Here is a 22,712-nt window from a genome sequence, read left to right as displayed (position 1 = left end):
GTTCACGTCCACGCTGTCGCGGCATGCTACCAGTGTTAAAGACTGCGATGGAGCTCCGTATGCCACGGCAAACTGGCTGACACTGACGGCGGCGGTGCACAAATGCTGTGCAGCTAGCGCCATTCGACGGCCAACACCGCGGTTCCTGGTGTGTCCGCTGTGCCGTGCGTGTGATCATTGCTTGTACAGCCCTCTCGCAGTGTCCGGAACAAGTATGGTGGGTCTGACACACCGGTGTCAATGTGTTCTTTTTTTCATTTCCAGGAGTGTATTTTGCAACCATGACTTATTAAACTGACAGTTCGGTAATTTACACACCTGTCAACACCTGCTTTCTTTGGGGTTGGAATTATTATTTTCTTCTTGAAGTCTGAAGGCGTTTCACCTGTCTCATAGATCTTGGTCACCAGATGGAAGAGTTTTGTCAGGGCTGGCTCACCCCAGGCTATCAGTAGTTCTGATGTAATGTTATCTACTCCCAGGGCTTTGTATCAACATATGCCTTTCAGTGCTGTGTCAAGTTCTTCACACAGTATCATATCTACCATTTCATCCTCATCTACATCCTCTTCCATTTCAATAATACTGGCATCAAATACATCACCCCTGTATAGACCCCCTCTATATATTCCTTCCACCTTTCTGCTTTGCCTTCTTTTCTAAGGACTGGTTTTCCATCTGAATTCTTGATATTCATACAGGTGGTTCTCTTTTCTCCAAAGATCTCTGTAATTTTTCTGTAGGCATTGCGTTTATTACCCCTAGTGATATATGCTTCTACATCTTTACATTTGTCCTCTAGCCATCCTTGCTTAGCCATTTTGCACTTCCTCTCCATCTCATTTTTGAGGCATTTGTATTCCTTTTTGCCTGCATTTTTATATTTTCTTCTTTCATCAATTAAATTCATTATGTCTTCTGTTACCCAAGGATTTCTACTAGCCCTCATCTTTTTACCTACTTGATTCTCTGCTGCCTTCATTATTTCATCTCTCAAAGCTACCCATTCTTCTTCTGCTGTATTTCTTTCCCCTATTCTTGCAACCGTTCCCAAATGCTTTATCTGAAACTCTCTACAACCTCTGGTTCTTTCAGTTTATTGCTGTCACATCTGCTTAAATTTCTACCTTTTTGCAGTTTCTTCAGTTTTAGTCTACAAGTCATAATCAATAAACTGTGATCAGAGTCCACATCTGCCCCTGGAAATGTCTTGCAATTTAAAACCTGGTTCCTAAATCTCTGTCTTACCATTATATAATCTGAAACCTTCCTCTGTCTCCATCCCTCTTCCACGCATGCAACCTTCTTTCGTGATTCTTAAACTCAGTGTTAGCTATTGATTAAGTTATGTTCTGTGAAAAATTCTACTAGATAGCTTCCTCTTTCATTCCTTATCCCCACGCCATATCACCTACTACTTTTCCTTCTCTTCTTTTTCCTGCAATCAAATTCCAGTCCCCCATGACTATTAAATTTTCATCTCCCTTAATATCCGAATAATTTCTTTTATGACATCATACATTTCTTCAATCTCTTCATCATCTGCATAGTTAGTTGGCATATAAAGTTGAACTACTGTGGTAGGTATGGGCTTCACGTCTATCTTGGCTAAAATAATGCATTCACTATGCTGTTCGTAGTACCTACTGCTGCATTACCCCTATTTGATTTTGTAGTTATAACCCTGTATTCCCCTGACCAGAAGTCTTGTTCCTCCTGCCATTGAAATTCACTAATCCCCACTATATCTAACTTTAACCTATCCATTTCCCTTTTTAAATTTTCTAACATACCTGCCTGATTAAGGGATCTGACATTCCATGCTCCGATCTGTAGAATGCCAGTTTTGTTTCTCCTAGTAGCGACATCCTCCTGAGTAGTCCCTGCCCGGAGATCCAAAGGGGGGGGGGGGCTATTTTACCTCCGGAGTATTTTACCCAAGAGGTCACCATCATCATTTAACTATACAGTAAAGCTGTTGCCCTCAGGAAAAATTACAGCTGTAGTTTCCCTTGCTTTCAGCTGTCTGCAGTACCAGCACAGCAAGGCTGTTTTGGTTGATGTTACAGGACCAGATCAGTTGCCCCTGCAACTACTGAAAATGCTGCTGCCTCTCTTCATGAACGACAGGTTTGTGTGGCCTCTCAACAGATACCCCTCCATTGTGGTTGCGCTTACGGTATAGCTACGTGTATCCCTCAGGCACACAAGCCTCCCCACCAGCGGCAAGGTCCATGGTTCATGGGTGTTTAAAACAAACACACACACACACACACACACACACACACACACACACACAAAATATGCTGCGAGTGCAACACCAAAATACAAAGCATTACTTTCAGTCAAGGGATAATCACAAAAAGAAGGTATAGTCAAAGGGAAAAGTTTTCACCAGCAGTAAAATGCAAATCACTTAGATACCTTTCACACCTAGTAACAGAATATTTACTAATTCACCAAATGTGAAGGAAGACAGCTTACTCAAATGGGAAAGTAGATGAAGAAATATGTGTGACCCTGCCAGATGAAGCTGAAACGCTCACCTAGGAAAAGAGAAGATTTGACAATGAAAAGTATTTACAGATTGAAACAGAGTGGCTGCTGCTGGAACAGATGCCTGCACAAAACCTTGATAAAGATGAGTACGAAACAGCCTAAGATAGATCACAGTATCTGTTATACAATTAGTAAAGAGGGGGTCACAATAATGGCTGTATGGGTGGATGATTTCTTCATTCTACCTAAAGAAAAACATTAAATGAACAATTCTGAAAGACAACTAAAAACCAAATTTAATATGCATGGCCTAGGAGAGATAAAGCAATACTTGGATATGAAGAACATTAAAAACAAGAAGACAGAAGTGTTATGCATAGACCAATTATCATACATACAAAAAAATTTGTTAAAGTTTGGTATGAATGACGAGTGACTGCAAACCCATTACTACACCGCTGAAACCAGGAGCCAAATTAACAACCAAATAATAAGATGTAGAATGCAATGAAAATGTACCCTATGTACAGGCAATATGGAGCCTTTCTTATTTGTCACAATAATAATGTTGCTTTCACCACAAATTTTATAAGTAGATTCTGCAAAAGCCCAAGAAAGAAACACTGGAAAAATATTAAATGGATATTTAGATACCTAGAGGGAACAATAGACCGCAAATTAAGATAATATAAAATGGGAAACATAAAACTCAAGGGCTATAGTGATGGAGATTGGCAAATTGAGTTACAGGACATTCCATTACAGTATGTTGTTTTAGATTAATTGGAGGGCTTATATCCTGTTCCTGTAGAAGACACAAAACAGTAGCCATGAGCATTGTAAAAGCTGAGTACATTGCTATGTCACATGCAATTCAAGACACATTGTAGATCAGGACTCTAATAAGTGGGATAGAGCCTAATATCAGTATGGATTTCACCGAGATTTTCTGTGACAACAAGGGAGCTATAAATGGAACTAAAAATGATGTTACTAATGACAGAACCAAACACATTGATATAAAGCACCATTCTATTAGGTATCACATAGAGCAATGGAATACCGAAGTAAGAGTATTGATGCACAGAAGTGACGTCGGCTGACCTACTAACTAAATCCTAGAACAAGGGAAAATTTGAGAAAATAATGAAACAATATGGTTCGACATGTTAAAGTGACACTCAAAATTTTTTCAAAGGGGTGTGTTGGATATGTGTGAACAATATACACAGATAGAAAATAATACACCACCACAGAGGAGATGTGTGATATAAACAAAAGTTGGTAGGCATGTTTCTACATGCAAAAGATAATGTCTATAAAATTTCGTGCCAGTAGCGTAAGAGTCGTGCTAGTTGTGCCACTATGAAAAATCGAACAAAGTTTTTTTCTTTAAATACATGTTGTAATGGTTATGAGAGTCAGTAACCGTTCAGATTGAAACTGGTTCATTGATGTGAGTCAAGAATGCCTCACTGAGGTAGAATGTGGTTGTGCAATAGGGCATGGATGTTCCTTCTGTGATATTGCAGAAAGACTTGGCTGGAATGTAGCCACTGTACATGACTGCTGGCAATGGTAGTCATAAGAATGTGCAGTCACAAGGAGACCAGGCTCCAGACAGCCACGTGGCACTATCGTGAAGGATGACCACTGTGTTTGGTGTAACTGCTCTGAGGCATCATACTGCATCTGCAGCAGCATTTTGAGCAGAATTTGACACCACAGTGACACAATAAACTGTTACAAAGTGGTTACTTCCAGGAACCTCCAAGCCAGATGCTTTGTAGCGTGCATTCTACTGATCCCAAACAACTGCCATTTGTGAATTCAGTGTTGTCAAGCAAGAGCTCATTGGATGGTATACGGTGGAGGCCTGTTGAATTTTCTGAGGGAAGTTGGTTTTGCTTTGGTGCTGTGATTGCCGTGTGTCGATTAGCAGGAGGCCAATTGACAGCCTGCCACCAACCTGTCTGCAAGTTAGATACCCTGGACTTACAGATGGAGTTATGGTCTAGGGTGCAATTTTGAATGACAGCAGGAGCATAGTTGTGGTTATCCCATGTCACCTGACTGCAAATCTATAACATCAGTCTGGTGATTCGACCTGTTGTGCAGCTATTCATGAACTGTATTCCAGGGGTTGTTTTGCAACAGGGTAAAGCTTGCCCATATACTGCTGTTGTAATCTAACACACACTACTGAGTGTCACACGCTGCCTTGGCCTGCTTGATAATCAGATCTATCTCCAACTGAGCACATAAGGTACACCATCGGACAGTTCTAGTGTCATCTACAACCAGCATTAACCATACTAGTATTGATCGACCAAGTCCAACAGGTATGGAACTCCATCCCACAAACTGACATTCGGCACCTGTACAACACAATGCATGCAAATTTGCATGCTTGCATTCAACATTCTGGTGGTTACACCAGTTATTAATGTGACAGGGTTTCACATTTCAAAGGCTTATCTCACACTTACATTAACTTGTGACCTGTTATCTTGCAATGTTAATCACTTAAATATGTTACCTAGAGAAATGTAACATACTATGATAGTTGTTACTCACCATATGCGGAGATGCTGAGTCGTACATAGGCACAACAAAAAGACTATCACAATTAAAGCTTTGGGCCATGGGCCTTTGTCAACAACACCACACACACACACACACACACACACACACAATTGCAGTCTCAGGCAACTGAAAACACAGTGTGCAGGTGCACGCATATGTGTATCTATTGCTGACGAAGGCCCATGGCCAAAAGCTTTAATTGCGAGTGTCTTTTTGTTGTGCCTATCTGTGACTCAGCATCTCTGCTATATGGTGAGTAGCAACTTTCTCATAATATTGTTGCATTCCAGCCTGGATTTTCCATTGTTTGTTTTTTACTTAGAGAAATATATTTCCAAAATTTCATTACTTTGCATTAAATATTTCTGTTGTTGCAATTTTTTTCTGTCCATATATTTTGTATGTGTGTATATGTTGGCTGCACAGAGTGCCGTAAAGCTCCATGACTGTTTTGTATACTCTGCATTGTTACCTTAACTATGTACTGTAATGCGAGGCTCTTACATAATTATGGATATTAAAATATAGCTTGCCTTATTCATGCAATTTTGTATTCATAATTACTATTTTTTGTGCTCATTCTAACACTATTGCAGTCCAGTCACTGGTATATTCTACCCCATCAGAAGCAGGGCCAACTGTGACATTCGGTTAATGTGACTGCAATCACTGTATGACATTTACCAGGCTATGAGCACTGTGCAGCTTTGCTTTCATATGAAGGGGCGCTATGAGATTGTAGCCAAAGGCAAGAGACACCACCTACTTACAGATACTGCTCAGTACAACATAGCCAGCATTTAAAACAGCTTCGTAATTGGCACCATCTAGTTTCTCAGAGGGGTGGTGAGGGGTGAGGTCGGTGGGGTGGTGTGGGGTGGGGAGATGTGGGGTGGGGAGATGTGGAGTGGGGAGATGTGGAGTGGGGAGATGTGGAGTGGGGAGATGCGGAGTGGGGTAGGGAAAGGAGATGAGAAGTGGGCTGGGCTAGGGTGGGGAGATGAGAGGTGGGCTGTGCTGGGGTGGGAAGGGGAGATGAGAGGTGGGGGTGGGGAGGTGAGGGGTGGGGGTGGGGAGGTGAGGGGTGGGGGTGGGGAGGTGAGGGGTGGGGGTGGGGAGGTGAGGGGTGGGGGTGGGGAGGTGAGGGGTGGGGGTGGGGAGGTGAGGGTGGGGGTGGGGAGGTGAGGGTGGGGGTGAAGGGTGGGGGTAAGGGGTGGGGGTGAGGGGTGAGGGTGGGGAGGTGAGGGGTGTGGAGGTGAGGGAAGGTGCCACCCAAAGTCACCATGAATACTGATGCAACATTACTACTATTTACAACTATGGCCCCACTATTCAGATGGCTCTGATCCTCAAGTACGTTGTCTGAATGGATCACACCAGACTCTGGCATACAAACCAGCCTACGGATGGCCTTCATGGTGCTTGCGATTACTATTATCCTGCCTAACATGGTATTTTCTGGTGTCCTTTATTTGTAATAGACTGAACTCTGATGTGGCTTGGGTTGTACTTTGTGAATACTGACTGCAATTCAGTTGAACAGTTCTTTGTAACACCTTTTGTGTGTGTGTGTGTGTGTGTGTGTGTGTGTGTGTGTTATTGTGAATGAACTCCTCAGTGCAGGGGTGCAGATCACCTTTTACAAAAATCCATTTATACCTACCTATCCATTAATACCTAATGCACAATACAGTAAGTCATCAGAACACAAAATATTGGCTTTTTCTCTGCCTTTTTTTGTTCCTAAGTACAGCAGTGAGCTCAATAATGTGGAACGGAAAATTACTCATAGATGAAGGAAACCCGTGCTCTGAATGCCACCCTCACCTTCCCTTTTCACTGTATGTGTGTGTGATATAAACAGACACACATCTTAATGAGAGCTTTGAGCAGCCGCTGGTGAAGTATCAGTGCAGTAGGGAGTCGCATATTTAGCTTTCATATTTGTTTTGTAGTTTGATTCCTAATTTCTTTCCGAGTGTTTGTGCACTTGCATATTTAATTACATAAAATCCTTGCGTATTCTCGTATTTGAGAGGAGTTACATTTTTTATTGATATCTGTAAAATATAAATTCGCGGAGTCGTTAGTCAGTTGTTTGTTTTGGACAGCCAGTGCTTTCTGTTTATTTTGTAGTCAGTTAGCAGCAGACAGAGGCCAGTGCAGTTTCATCCGTGCTTGCAGAGTGATGTGTGCGAGCAGCAGTAGCAGAAACTAGTCATATATTCAGTTTTACGTACAAGTTCCGCAGGTTTAATTCAAATTACTTTGTGTGTTTGTGTGCTTGCGTGGTGAAATTTTTCGGATATTTGCAAATTTTCAAATTAGAAAGGGGTAGTATCAAATTTTAATAACAGTAGAGTGTAACATCACATAGGCGGTTGTCATTTGTACTAAGACAGGGGTAGGATTGCATTGTAATATCTACATAGTGGCGTAGTCATGGTCATTTGATTGCTTTCATCATAAGTAATTTTTCATACACCTTAGCTCAATCTGGTGCTGGTGACGCAACTGTGCAGTCACATATTGCTGTTTTATCTGTTGCAACTCTATACATCCAGATATTAGCAATAGGATGGATATGGTGTGTGCGTGCTGTGTGCAGCCGCAGGAGGAACTGGCCGTGGTTTGCGAGCAGCTGAGCGGCGTTGGGGATGCCCTCACCCCAGGGAGAGTGGCGGACTGCAACGCGTTCGAGTCACTCAAGGGGGAGGGTCAATGTGGAGGCTGACTGGCTGGCCTTGCCCGTTCATCCTGTCAGTGGGCAGGTGGCCGCTTCTTCAGCAGAGCCCGAGCAGGCACACGGGGGCAAAGGCTTGCTGGTATTGGGAGCTCCAACATTAGACGGATGATGGAGCCCCTTAGGGAAGTAGCATACAGGGCTGGAAAGAATTCCAACGTGCACTCGGTTTCTCTGCCGGGGGGCTTCATCCAAGATGTGGAAGTGGCCTTGCCTGCGGCTATCGCTCATACGGGGTGCAGTCGTCTGCAAGTAGTTGCTCATGTCAGCACCAATAATGCCTGTCACTTGGGTTCTGAGGCGATCCTTAGTTCGTACAGGTGGCTGGCGGATTTGGTGAAGACCGCTGGCCTCGCACGCGGGGTGCAAGCAGAGCTCTCTATTTGCAGCATCGTTCCCAGAGTGGATCGGGGTTCTTTGGTTTGGAGATGAGTGGAGTGTCTCAACCAGAGGCTTCGTCGACTCTGTGACGGTCTTGGCTGCAGATTTCTAGACTTGTGCTATTGGGTGGGGAATTGTAGGTTGCCCCTAGATAGGTCAGGGGTGCACTACACAAAGGAAGCGGCTACTCGGGTAGCAGAGTACTTGTGGCGTGGACATGGGGGATTTTAGGCTAGGCAGTAGTGCGAGGTGTCCTGATGAACACTCACCAGTTGACGTGCAGGCAGGGAAATCTGGACATGCTCAGTGTAAAGACACTTCAGCTATCAAGATACTGGCAGTAAATTTTCAGTGTTCAGAATAAAGTTCCTGAATTTACTGCCCTCCACGAAGCATGTGGCGCACAAATCATTCTCGGGACTGAGACATGGCTGAAGCCTGAGATAGGAAGTCCTGAAATATTTAGTGAGGGTTGGAATGTGTATCGGAAAGACAGATTAGACACCGTAGGAGGTGGTGCCTTCATTGCAGTTGACAAAAATATTGTGTCTATTGAGGTCGAAGTAGAGTGTGATTGTTAAGTTATCTGGACACGTTTAACAGGGCTAGGAGAAATAAAGTTAATTGTTGGATGTTCTTTTCATGAATCGCTACTGAGGAAATTTAGAGAACCAGCATTTGAGGCTGACTGCAGTACAGTTTTACTGCCGCCAACTTATATTTCGCGGAAAGACCACAAAGATAAGATAAGAGAGATTAGGGCTCATACAGAGGCATGTAGGCAGTCATTTTTCCCTCGTTCTGTTGGGAGTGGAACAGGGAGAGAAGATGCTAGTTGTGGTACGAGGTACCCTCCGCCACGCACCGTATGGTGGATTGCGGAGTATGTATGTAGATGTTGATGTAGAGATACTATGGGTAAGACAAATAGAACATGAAAATAATTAACTATGCACACAAATTCACACTTAAAAACGTCAATGTACAGTTTGAAAAATAGCAGTCCTGGTTGTCACAAGAAACAAAACTTTATGAGAGCAGGCTGCACAATGTTAACCTAGATCAATATTTACCCAAAACTTTGTGGTAACAGGAGAAACTGTCCAGCAGCTAGTGTCTCAACACTTGATACAGAAGTAATGTCATGCTTCAGATCATTGTTGAACAGGTTTCCTGGCAGATCTTTCGCATCACTTGTCACTATTAATGGACTTGATAAAGTTGGTCTTGTAAGTCGCATAACTGTAAGGAAGAACAAAAAAATATTAGATAAGAATACCGACAGCAGAAATTACTGCACCAAATATGCAATAAAATATTGAAATTTGTGGCATGGTGTTTAGTATAATCACAACAAACTTTAACGGACTGTTATCTCAGATTGTGTTGACCCTACACAGTCTGGAGCTTGAACTGTACAATTTGAGAACGATACAATTTTACCATTGTGCCACAGAAGAAGTTCAATGAATATTCTCACATCTATTTGTTACTTTGTTGTACAAATATATAAAAAATATACATAATACATATTGGGGAATAAGTGGTAGTTATTCTGTGTTAACCCTTGATTGGGTGCATCTATATGTAAAGCATGCCAACCACAAATAACATTGTCTTGTACCACAAATAACATTGTCTTGTACTGTTCTATTGTTGTTTTACAATTGTAAGCCTCTATCTATTCCTTCACTATAGCTTCAGCTAAAACAGTGCTAAGTTGTGCTGTCATACATGCAAGTGAGCAGCGATAATATAAAGTAGGTGAGAAAAACTTTATGATCCGTGCAAGGAAAGATCCACATTCCCACCCAGCAGCAATAACTCACAATGAGGCAGTTGTCTGCAATCTAATTATAGTTGGAGTTAACGTTGATTGAGTCACTGTATGTGGCAACAGAACAATATAATGACAGTTCATTTTATACTTGTTTAATTAAAGAGTGATATAGCTCATATAATGTAACTTTATTTTATCATTTTTGAATTAAACCAAGATTAAACAGTAATTTTGCTCATACATGCTTCTCTTGGTAGCATAAAAACAGCTATTCTTTACATAAGTACAAAGTGCACCACACGTCTGCTCGTATTGTATAAAATGGCACACCCAGTTGAGGATTAAGAACCAGACTAATTACCAAAATGCTACAAACATACCAATGAAAATCCTTTTCAAACATGACAATAACTCCTTTATGATAACTTTGGTGCATGATGTTTCTTTTCCTTACACAGTCAGTAATCTTACAACAAAGTGAAACTATAAACATACAATCACTTTTGAATAACTGAGAATTGCCACACAAGGATAGAGATTGTTGCTGCTATTATCCGTTTAGTTACTGTAGTGGCACTACCATTCGGGATAGGAAAAGTCAGTTTTGGTGCAATATTTTTGAGCGCGCAAGTTACAGTCAGGCGCGGGCCTTTTTACAGTTACGCTCAAAAACAGCTGCAAAATTAAATGGAGGCCACAGGGGCATAAAACCGCCAGAAAAAGTACACACAGTGTTTTGCATGGCGCAAGTCACAGGCAGAAGAGGCCCACTGGCCATAGTAAGTGTTATGAGTACGCGATGGAGAGTGGCGCATTTAGCAAAACATAGGTGCACAGCCACATGTAAATAGGTGCCAGTTCACTAACAAAGCATTCAAGTGTGACAGCTCTCCTGGATGGCGGGGCATATCACACCACCGGCTACACACAGCAGCAGATGGGGTGCTAGCGTTCCAGTCCACGGCAGGTCATTGGTTCAATCCTCTGAGGCCAATGCAGGGTCCGTAGCCAGCCAGCGGGCCACGCCACGGCTTGCTACTGCGGGCAGTCTTGTTGGCTCCCAACACATGCCGGAGGCATCCCAAGGCAAGGGCCGTAGATTCGGATGCCGGATCGTGGGTGCTTGTTGTCACTACGATCTTAACCACGACAGTGAAGAAGCACGCAGTGCGGTTCCCAGCGAACGCCGCTGAGGCAGGGATGAAGACCATTGAGTCGACTGCCAGCGCATCCTGACGTCGCGGCTGTACAAGGCCGACATACAGCGGAGTGTTGCACGGGTCACTGAGGCAGCCATTCCGTGCCAAGCTGTTTCACAGACAGCAAAGTGGTGTCCTCAACATTGTGGGACCCGGTGGCGCAGACTGAGGTGAATGCGGCACTGTAGTTGTAAACAATAAATCACTTGGAAAGCTCGGACAAGTATTAATAAGGTGCCTTCTCCCTCTTCCCACTACATTTGGTGTTGCTGTTACATTCAGTGTCAGAAGTTGCTACTACATTACACATTAAAGCTGTAAACTTACTTTTAAACAATAATTTTTTGACACCTTATTCTTGCACAGGGATGATATTATAATGATTCAAGGCTGTCACAAATGAAGTAATTAATGTTTTCTGTCCAACCAGGTCTTTTAGTCTAATCTAGATCACAACTGGTATCTTTTTGTTTGACATCATTAGTGTCTGCTGTCTATTAGATAGTTTACTAGACATTAATGAAGAGTTAAACACCCACTGTATATTACAAATAGCTCAAAACCTAAAAGCTTGTATACTTCAATTCGAATGTAAAATGAGCTGAGTGTTAGGTGTAACAAATATTCACTAAATAATGATGTGTCATATAAAAAGATAATAGCTACCCGAGAGAAAGCCACTGCATTATTTACATTTTGTGTATGTGTATATCAGATTACACTTTACTTAAAAGAATTATAGTAAAAGAAAATTATATCATCTTAATATGAAATAATGATTGATAATACATAACTGTTGTGGTATCCAGTCCAAAGATTGGTTTGATGCAGCTTTCCATGCGAGCCTATTCTATGCAAGCTCTTTCATATATGAATAACCACTACACCTTACATACACTTGAACCTGCTTAATTACTGATCTCCAATTTTATCCCATACACTTACCATCATTGCCAAATAGACAATTCCTTGATGCCTCGAGATGGGTTTTATCAATCAATCCCTTATTTTAGTCAAGTTGTACCATAAATTTCTTTTTGCCTCAATTCAGTTCAGTACCTACTGATCAGTTATTCACTTTACTCATCTTATCAGCATTTTTCTATAGCTTCATATTTCAAAAGCTTCTGATTTCTTCTTATCTGAACTGCTTGTCATCCTCATTTCACTTCCATACAACACTGCACTACATACAAATGCCTTCACAAAAGACTTCCTAACATGAGATATTAACAATTTTTTTTTTTTCAGAAATGATTTTCTTGCTCTTGCCAGTCTCCATTTTACACCCTTTCTAATTTGGCCCTCACCAATTATTTTGCAACCTGTATAGCAAAACTCATCTACATCTTTTAGTGTCTCATCTTCTGGTCTAATTCGCCTAGCATTGCCCGATTTAATTTGACCACACTCCATTACCCTTGTTTTACTGTTATTGATGTCAATCTTACCAACTCTTTTTAAGACATTCTAATTCCATTCAGCTGCTCTACCAAGTCCTTTTCTGTTTCTGACATTATTACAATATTGTCTGCAAACCTCAAAGTTTTTATTTCTTCTCCTTGGTTACCTTTACTGCTTGCTCAACATACATGCTGAATAACATCAGGAAATCATTACAAACCTATCTCACATCCTTCTCAAGAATTGCTTGTCTTTCATCACCCCCAACTCTTATAACTGTAGTCTGGTTTCTACAGAATTTGTAAGTAACCTTTCACTCCATTTATTTTATCACTGATACCTTCAAAATTTCGAACACTGTCTTGCTGTTAATACTGTCAAAAACTCACTCTAAACCAATAACCTGTCTGGTTAGTATCAACTCAACTCAGTTGTTACCCTATTTCTCCAGAATTGAAAATGATCTTCCCAAACATCAGCTTCTTCTGCAAACATTTCATGTTAGTATTTTGTGATAATGACTTTTTATCTTATGGCTCAGTAGTATAAACACCTTCCAGCATATGCTTTCTTTGGAACTGAAATAATTACACTTTCCTGAAGTCTGACGGTATTTTGCCATACCTTGCACACCAAGTGGAATAGTTTTGTGAATATCTCCCAATTATCTCATTAATTCTGAGGGAATGACATCCACTCCAGGGGCTTTATTCAACTTACGTCTTTCAGTGTTCTCAATTTTCTCTCTCAGTATTGTATCTACCATCTCATCTTCATTTACTTCATCTTCCCTTATGACTGGGTTCCCATGCATGTTCTTGATTCATGAATATTCTTAATAGAAGCACATCTACATGTGAAATTAGCTCTGTTGAGTAGACAATACCAACAAGAACAAAGAATAACACAACAACATCCTTTCCCAAGGCTTTAGTTACCAACCACCACAACCAGAAATAAGGAACTTCTCCCTCAAAGTCTCTCTCATCCTTCCCAACTTAGTATTCTGCCACCCACCCAACATACAAACTCTCACACTAGTCAAGCTGCAGTGACAGTAAAATCTAAATGGCCATGCAATGTAACCACGTAAGTCAATGCATTTATTTGCAATCTGTTGTTACTCTACACAAGACATCATCAACAGCTCAACAATGTTTTCATTCTCGTTTATGCACCTATTAATCACCCAATGCCTCAATACATGCACTGATTCAGCTGGGAAGGGTGTCATGAGCCGTTGAACAATCTCCTGAGACAAGCTGTCCCATAACTGTTGGAACTTGTCCTTAACATACTGGATACTTGCAATGGAACGGAATCGGCATCCGAGGTAGTCCCTCACATTCTACTGGGGCCAGATCTGGGAACCCTGATGGCCATGACAGTACCTAAACACCACACAGACAGTTCATTGAGACACATGCCATGCATGGACAAACACTGTCCTACTGAAAAATGGCACCATGATACTGTCACAGGACAGGTAAGCATATGAGAATACAGGACATCTGTGACATACTGCTGTGTCATCAGAGTTCCACCAATCACTACTAAACAGGACCTGAAGTCATACCCAATACTCTCCAAAACATTGAAAGCCTGGAACACCTCCACACAAGTTGCCACTATACTCGCTGACAATGGACATTCAGGGTAGTGCAGAACTGCAATTCATCACTGAACACAATGTGACACCATTAACTGGCTGTCCACATTTCCCCATCATCACTCCAAAAAAAGCCCTTTGTGTTATTGTGTTAATATAATTCTGTGCATGGGACATTAATTTCTTGGGTCAGATGCTACTAATATATGACCAAGGGTGTGAGTTTACCAAGAATGTTGAGACACAGAATGTTTCAGTAAGTCTGTTACTTGTTCTCACTTGACAGGTGCAGATGTGGAGTTATGATGTGCTTGGACTACAACAATCCTCTCTGATATCTGAATGCCCCAGAAATCTGGATATTGTATGACTGAGCAGCCAACAAAATGGATACCCACAATGAGGCCCCTTTCAGCACTTTCTGGTGCTGATAATGCTGTCTCACATGAGTAAATGGCATCTCCGTGTCCTTCACAGTTACCACTCGGTATCTCTTGGTGCTCTTGCCTCATATATACCTTACCAAGCCTGGTAGCTACACTAAACATGAACCACATGAATACTCTCTGGTGGCCATTCTGCCTTTCACAGAGAATTGCATCTAACCTTTTACATACCCATTGATGATGTGTACCTGTATGAAGTTATGTTGACAATTGACCACGTTCTCAAGAAGCTTCATTTTTTTTGTCAGGCTGTGTGTATGGTGAGTTCTATATTTACTCCTTTCATTTTTATAGTCACCAATAACTCCTCAATATTGTGTTTTGTATTTACTACAATATGAAAAGAATAGCTTGCTACTCACCACACAGAAAAGGTGCTGAGTGGCAGGCAGACACATTGAAAAAAAGACTACCAGATATTATTAGCTATCAGAACTAGGTCTTTCATCAGATGTAGACAAAACAGAACACGTGTGTGTGTGTGTGTGTGTGGGGGGGGGGGGGGGGAGGGGGGGGGGGGGAGGAGAGTGCAGGCATGCACGGGCTCAGGCACTGGCCAACAGCTAATAGTGTCCAGCAGTCGTTAATCTATCCTTTTATCATTATTATTATTTCTCCCTATATTTTCCATTGTTTGTGTTTTGTATTTTAGAGTTCTTCAGAAGGATGTTGCTCACAAGTTCAGCAATGTTTTGAAATTAGTTTAGGTACATGTCAACTGCTCAACTCATCAACTATATAGTGATTGCTTATACTTTTTCTTTCCATTATTTGGACTCCAGTCACGACCTTCCAGTATCACAATAATTTAAAAATTTTACATGAAACACAATGGCAATTTTTACAGTATACATAAGAGATATGAAAAGTAGGTGCAGATTACTATGCACACATGTAGCTACTGACAATTAATGCCTGATGAATTCACATTTACACTGCAAAAACAAATCATACAAACTGAAACAGCTCCCATCAACTAAGCTCTAAATAAAAATTTCTGAAGTCTAGAATTGGCACTTTCACATGAGCATACCTAAATATGGCTAAATTACCAAGAATGCTTATAGAATGAATAAAATGAGACTGTAGTAATACTTTGCCAATACAACTGCTATACACAAAAGTAATTCCCATCAGGGATTTGACTGCATTACAAATTCTTCATGCAGTTAACAATCCTCATTATTTATGAGGTAGTAGTTATTGCTGCTGCTGCTGCTGCTTAGGGTTTGTGATAGCAAAGTCGACAGCTTTCGTACATCAATATTTACAAAAGTAAATTTCATAGAAATTTTCACTTACTCAAAAACACAATACTGATGATAAAAAACAGCAACAGGGATAAAAACTAACATGGTTTTTGTTGTGGTCTTCAGTTTGAACATTAGTTTGGTGCAGAGCTCTACACACTAGTATGGCCTGCACAAGCCTCTTCATCTCTGCATAAACTACTGCAATGTCTATCACTTTGAATTTGCTTAAGCCTTGGTTTCCCTTTACACTACCCACACTTCCCTCCATTAGCAAAATGACTATTCCTCAATGCCTCAGGAAGTTTTCTACCAAGTGATTCCTTGTTTTAGTGAAGTGGTGCCACAAATTTCTTTTCTCTCCAATTCAATTTAGGATCTTTTCATTACTTACTACATCTCTCTTTTCAGAATTGTTCTGCAACACCAAATAAAAAGTAATACATGCAATAAAGGCATTCAAAATTTAAATAATGAGCTACAAAACTGAATAGATTCGTACTTTCCTGTACGGAGCAGCAAAATGGACATACACAGGGTGGAGAAAAATTGTGTCATGAAATTTTAACCTTGGATACCTAATGCCAGTAGGAACGAAAATTACAAATGTTGTGTAGATTGTCAACGCACCATTTTTAAACTATGGAAACTTGGCGCCACACGCTCCTATGGGCTGTAGGATTGCCCTGTTGCCGTTCATCTGTTGATGGGCAGCGCTATGGGTGTCAGTTCACATATTCAAACGTCCCTCCCCTGTCACTGCCCCAACGTGATAAGCACACATGTCAAATAGCTCTTGTTATTTGTCTCTACCTCACATCAGAGGCTTCCACTTGCAAGCTTCGCATTGGAGAACACACGCGTCACCTGTAATTTAATCATACAGTAAGCACGGCACCACAGTATTCGTTTGAAGAACAATGAGATATGGCTTTTGTTTATGGACTAGCTGATGGTGACGCGCATGAAGCTCGACGGTTGCATGAGGAATGGTACGCAGCAAGACACCACCCACAACTGAAAACGTTTACAGCAACTCACTGGAGACTTGGTGAAACAAGCTCATTAGCAGGATATCATGGTAATGCTGGAAGACCTCAAACACAACAGGATGCTGCATTTGAAGAGACTGTTCTTGAGTGCTTTGAGGAAGCACCTACGAGAAGGACTCAAGTGGCTGGACATGACATGGGGGTCACTCACAAAATCCTTTGGTGGACTATGAACACAAGCTAGGGTTTTGCAAATGGTTTCCGTGATGTGTTGCATGAAATCATAGCTTCCCCGCCATTGTGTTGTTTACTAACGAGCGTAACTTCTATCAGGAGAGCGTTTACAACACTTGAGACATTCATTACTGGGCAAGGGGAAATCATCATGTCACGTACATCCACAGACATCACGAACGATTTTTGCTCAACATTTGGGCAGGCATTGTGGGTGACCATCTGATTGGGATGGTCCGTCTAACTCCTCAACTTACTGGGGCAAATTATCTTCCCTTTTTGCAAGAAACTCTACCGAACCTGCTGGAAGGTGTATACCTGGACATATGGCTACGCACGTGGTTGCAGCATAATAGGGTGCCCACACATAACAGTCGTGATGTGCACATTTAAATGAACTCTTCGACGGCCGGGTAATTGGCAGAGGTGCTCTCAAAGAATATGCTTCCCCCCCGGGGGAACGGTATGATGCCGACAGAAGTGCATGACACATGACTCTGCAGCTGAAAACTGCAAGCTGTGGGCTAGAGCCCATGACTGCACCTTGTGGATGGCTCCCTGTAGGCGCCGCTCAGCAACAACAGTACTGGAGCAGCAGTACGAAATGCAGAAGTTGTCTGCTTACAGAGAAGGTGAGATGGAGGGCCTCGACAGCTGCTCCTAGACCGTTAATGACCACTAAAAATAGAGAGATACTCAATACAGAGCCCTGTAGGTCTCCATTCTCCTGGATTTGGGGCAAACTATGGGAGGCACCAACTTGGACACGTAAAGTATGAAGCGACATGAAGTTTTAGATAAAAATCAGGGGTCCCGGAGACCCCACTCATACAATGTGGCAAGGATATGATGTGGCCAGATCTTATTGTATGCTTTATGTAAGTCAAAAAAGACAGCAAACAGGTGTTGGCATCTGCAAAAGGCTGTATGGATGGGAGACTCGAGCGACACAAGATTATTAGCGGTAGAGCGACCCTGGCGGAAGCCGCCCTGACATGGAGCCAGCAAGCCATGTGACTCCAGGACACAACCCAACCGGCGACATGCCATACGTTCCAGCAGCTTATAAAGAACATTGGTGAGGCTGATAGCTATCCACATCAAGCGGGTTTTTACTGGGTTTGAGCACCGGAATGATGGTGCTCTCCTGCCATTGCAATGGAAAGACGCCATCACACCAGAGCCAGTTGAAGATGATGATAAGATGTCGCTTGTAGTCAGGTGAGAGATGGCTGTGGATGCGATCAGGCCCAGGAGCTGTGTCGGGGCAATGTGCAAGGGCACTGAGGAGCTCCCACTCCGTAAATGGGGCATTATTGGATTCACTGCAGTGCGTAGTGAAAGAGAGGACGTTCCCCTCCAGCCGCTGTTTGAGTGTGCGAAAGACTGAGAGGTAATTCTCTGATGCAGAGTTTAGAGCAAATTGCTCAGCAAAGTGCTCAGCAATCGCATTTGCGTCGGTACATAGCCCGCCTTTTATGGTAATACCAGGGACAGCTGCTGCTGGCTGGTACCCAAAAGACATTTTATCTTTGCCCAGACTTGGAAAGGTGACGTGTGGCACCCAATGGTGGAGATGTATCTCTCCGAACACTCCTTATTCCATTGTTTGATAAGGTAGCAAACACGGGCACAGAGCGGTTTAAAGGCTATGACATGCTCCATTTGAAGGGTGCCTCTTATGATGCTGTAGAGCTAGCTGACTCTCCTTAATCGCATCTGCAACTTCTGGTGGTGGGGAAGTGGTCACTACCACACAGGTAGTCATGTGCTCTCCAGTGGATAGATTGGGCTGCAAATTGTTAATCAATGGCTGAGTAACTACCATGAGCCACACTGAAATGTGCGGCGGCCCCAGTATTTAAGAGGCAGAGGTTGAATTGCGACAGTAAAGTTTCGACACCTCTGCCTCTGCCAGTAAGCATGGTACCACCCCACAAGGGGTTATGGGCATTAAAATCTCGCAGAAGTAGGAAAGGTTTAGGGAGTTGATCAATCAGTGCAGCTAATACATTCAGGGCTGCACCATCTGGAGGAAGATACACATTGCAGACAATTATTTCCTGTGTCATCCTTATTGTGACAGCCACAGCTTCAAGAGGGGTTTGAAGGGGCACATATTCACTACAGACTGAGTTAAGGACATAAACATGAACTCCACCTGGCACTCTATTATAGTTGCTACGGTTCTTGTAATATCCCTTATAGCTGTGGAGGGCATGGGTCCGCATTGCTGGGAACCAGGTTTCCTGGAGGGCAATGCAGATAGCAGGTGTAAAGCTTAACAATTTCCGTAGCTCAGCCAGGCGGTTAAAAAGACCGCAGCCATTCCACTGGACGATGACATCGTGAGACTGGGTAGGCATGGAATATTCAATGAGGCAGTTTATGCCTCAAAGTCACCTGCTGCGACCGATTTATTGCCTGAGCAGCCTATATTCATTGTGCCTGAGGGTCTGGTGAGATCTGTGTCCTCAGCGGATGCCAAAATCTCCAAGCCATCCTCAGACGCAGAGCTTGTAGGTAGCGGTGGTGTGGGTGTCACTGCAATTTCCTTGGTCTTACAGGTTTCTTTTGGATTTCTCTCGCTATTCCTTGGGTTTCCCTGGCTGGGAGGACTTCACTGGCTCAGTCTCCGGGACTGAGGATGAGCATGAAGCCCTATGACCAGCTGATTTTGAGCTCATTAGCCACTGGCGGTTGTCTTTTTTCCCACTAGCAGAAACCTGGGAAGGGAGTGACACAAGGGACCCCTTCCTAGCGAGAGAAGCCGAAGAAGATATGTGTCTCCGGCTTAGAAGTGGGGACGGATGGCCCCAATGGTTTGGGGGGGGGGGAGGGGGGGGGGGGAAGGAGGGGTGTTGCTACTGAGGTAGGTGGTGCAGGAGCAACAGGGAGGGAAATGCCCCCCACCATCAAGGGGCCATGTGTAGTCTTCCGGCTCTGAGAGGTGACTTGGGTTGGCGGAGCTGATGGTGGCAGAACTGATGTAGCGGCAGCTTAAGACTATGTCATACGCACAGGATGCAGGTGTTCAAATTTTCTCTTAGCCTCAGTGTAGGTCAGTCGGTCCAGGGCCTTGTATTCCATGATTTTCCTTTCTTTCTGGAGAACCCTGCAGTCAGGTGAGCAAGGCGAATGGTGCTCTCCGCAGTTGACACAGATGGGAGGCTCATCCTCAGTCCCGGAGACTGAGCCAGTGAAGTCCTCCCAGCCAGGGAAACCCAAGGAATAGCGAGAGAAATCCAAAAGAAACCTGTAAGACCAAGGAAATTGCAGTGACACCCACACCACCGCTACCTACAAGCTCTGCGTCTGAGGATGGCTTGGAGATTTTGGCATCCGCTGAGGACACAGATCTCACCAGACCCTCAGGCACAATGAATATAGGCTGCTCAGGCAATAAATCGGTCGCAGCAGGTGACTTTGAGGCATAAACTGCCTCATTGAATATTCCATGCCTACCCAGTCTCACGATGTCATCGTCCAGTGGAATGGCTGCGGTCTTTTTAACCGCCTGGCTGAGCTACGGAAATTGTTAAGCTTTACACCTGCTATCTGGATGGAGTATTGGGATGGGATGGGATGGGATGGGATGGGCGTCCACAATCTCGGCATGTGATGCTGCAAGTTCAGCGGGAAGACATATGGCCGAACTTCCGGCGCTTAAAGCACCGCTACGAGGAAGGCACATAGGGCTTTACATCACACCGGTAGACCATCACCTTAACCTTCTCGGGCAATGGATCTCCCTCAAAGGCCAAGATAAAGGCACTAGTGGCAACATGATTATCCTTCGGACCCCAGTGGACACGACAGATGAAATGTACACCTCGACACTCTAAACTGGCGCGCAGCTCATCGTCTGACTGCAAATGAAGGTCTTTGTGAAATATGATACCCTGGGCCATATTTAAGCTCTTATGGGGCGTGATGGTTACAGAAACACCCCGGCTTGTCACAAGCGAGTAACTCCTGTGACTGGGCAGAGGATGCTGTTTTGATCAAGACTGACCCAGATCTTGTTTTGAACAAGCCCTCCACCTCCATGAACTTGTCCTCTAAATGCTCAACAAAAAACTGAGGCTTCATCGTCGTGAAAGATTCCCCATCAGCTCTTGAACATACAAGGTACTGGGGCGAATAAGATCTGCTGCCATCCTTAGCCTGACATTCCTCCCATGGTGTGGCCAGGGAGGGGAACGATTTGGGGTCGTATTTCTGTGCATTGAATTGAGCTCGTGATCGCAATGTAGAGGCATTCCATTGGAACATAAATTAAACATATTCAATCAGTTCTATGAACTAGGTGATAATGTTAAACAAAACTCTTATTTGGTGAGAAACTTAAGTGTATGCAATGTTAGAAGAAGGTATCATGGTTCTTACACAGGAGAGTCACAGGGAGGCTAGTGGTTTTCATACAGTTCCTGATGACGAAGATGGACATTTTCAATTTGCAAAAAAACCCGTTCTGGAAATACACAAAATCACCAGGCAAAGAGTGGAAACCTTGGTAAAAGCAAAAAAGAGTGGTGATGTTACCTACACTGAATGTAGGGGAAATAAAAATGAAGAAAGGAAATATGAAGCTGCTGATGTAAAATGCATTGTTGAACACATCAAAAGTTTCCTTAAGGACGTACGTCATTACACAAGGACTAAAAGCTCCCTTCTACGTTCAAGCCAAGATTTGAATTACTGCAGAATGTATGAGGTTTTTGTTACGCTTTATCCAAACTCAAACATCAGATATTTGTACTACAAAAAGTTATTGAAAGAATACTTTGCCAAACTGAGATTTCACCGCCAAAGAAAAGATACCTGTAACATGTGACGTGCTTAAAAGTGAAATGTTGAATGACTCAACCAATAGAGTGGTACATTGTACTTCACTAGAATTTCATTATAGACACAGTGAAAAAGCTAGAGAAGAGATGGAGCATGATCATGTATATTCTACCACTCCTACACGTGATATATGCACAGCATCCATAGATGTACAACAGGTTTTCTCTCTGCCAACATGGTCACACTGCCAAATGTATTATTTACGTCAACTTTCTTGTTACAATCTGGGGTTGCATATGACAGATAATAATAAAGTTTTTTTGTTTCTTTGGCACAAGGGCATGAGTGGCAGGGAAGGCAACGAAATAGCAAGCTGTGTTTAGGGGGATTAAAAGTAAAATTACCCAGAAAAAAAAGTCAATAGTGTGGTCTGACACAGCTGTGGCCAAAACAAAAATCCAATGGTACTGTTCCTCTGGTTGTAATTCATCTGTAATGATTTCTTTGACGAAGTTCATCACAAGTATGTCATCTCTGGACACTCATACTTAACCTGTGTCCGAGACTTTGCTATAATTGAAAAAAGAAAGACAGTAGAAAAATGTGAGGTTCCTTTGGATCTTGTGAGAGTTTTGTGTAATGTCAATAGCGAAACTCCTTTCCTAGCCACTATGATGATTTTTATGACTTCTTGAAAGGAGCTAAACAACACTTCATCACAAAAAAGTTAGAAATTTCCAAGGCTGTTTGGCTCAAGTTTCCAAAACCAACCCAGGACAAGTATAAAAAAAAATTCAA

At 42.7% G+C, this 22,712-nt stretch overlaps 1 protein-coding gene across 1 annotated transcript in view; it reads right to left on the bottom strand.

Moving 5' to 3' along the window:
• The window catches only part of LOC126190715 (trafficking protein particle complex subunit 13), a 226,094-nt gene that overhangs the window by 147,578 nt on the left and 55,804 nt on the right, over positions 1–22,712 (bottom strand). The window contains exon 2 of the mRNA XM_049931188.1: positions 9,283–9,451. Coding sequence (XP_049787145.1) covers positions 9,283–9,451 — 169 coding nt within the window. The remainder of the gene's footprint in view (positions 1–9,282; positions 9,452–22,712) is intronic.

The sequence above is a fragment of the Schistocerca cancellata genome, chromosome 6 (assembly GCF_023864275.1).
Source record: "Schistocerca cancellata isolate TAMUIC-IGC-003103 chromosome 6, iqSchCanc2.1, whole genome shotgun sequence".
NCBI lineage: Eukaryota > Metazoa > Arthropoda > Insecta > Orthoptera > Acrididae > Schistocerca > Schistocerca cancellata.
Note: the sequence above shows the minus strand (reverse complement) of the source record. Positions and strands in the feature narration are given on the sequence as shown.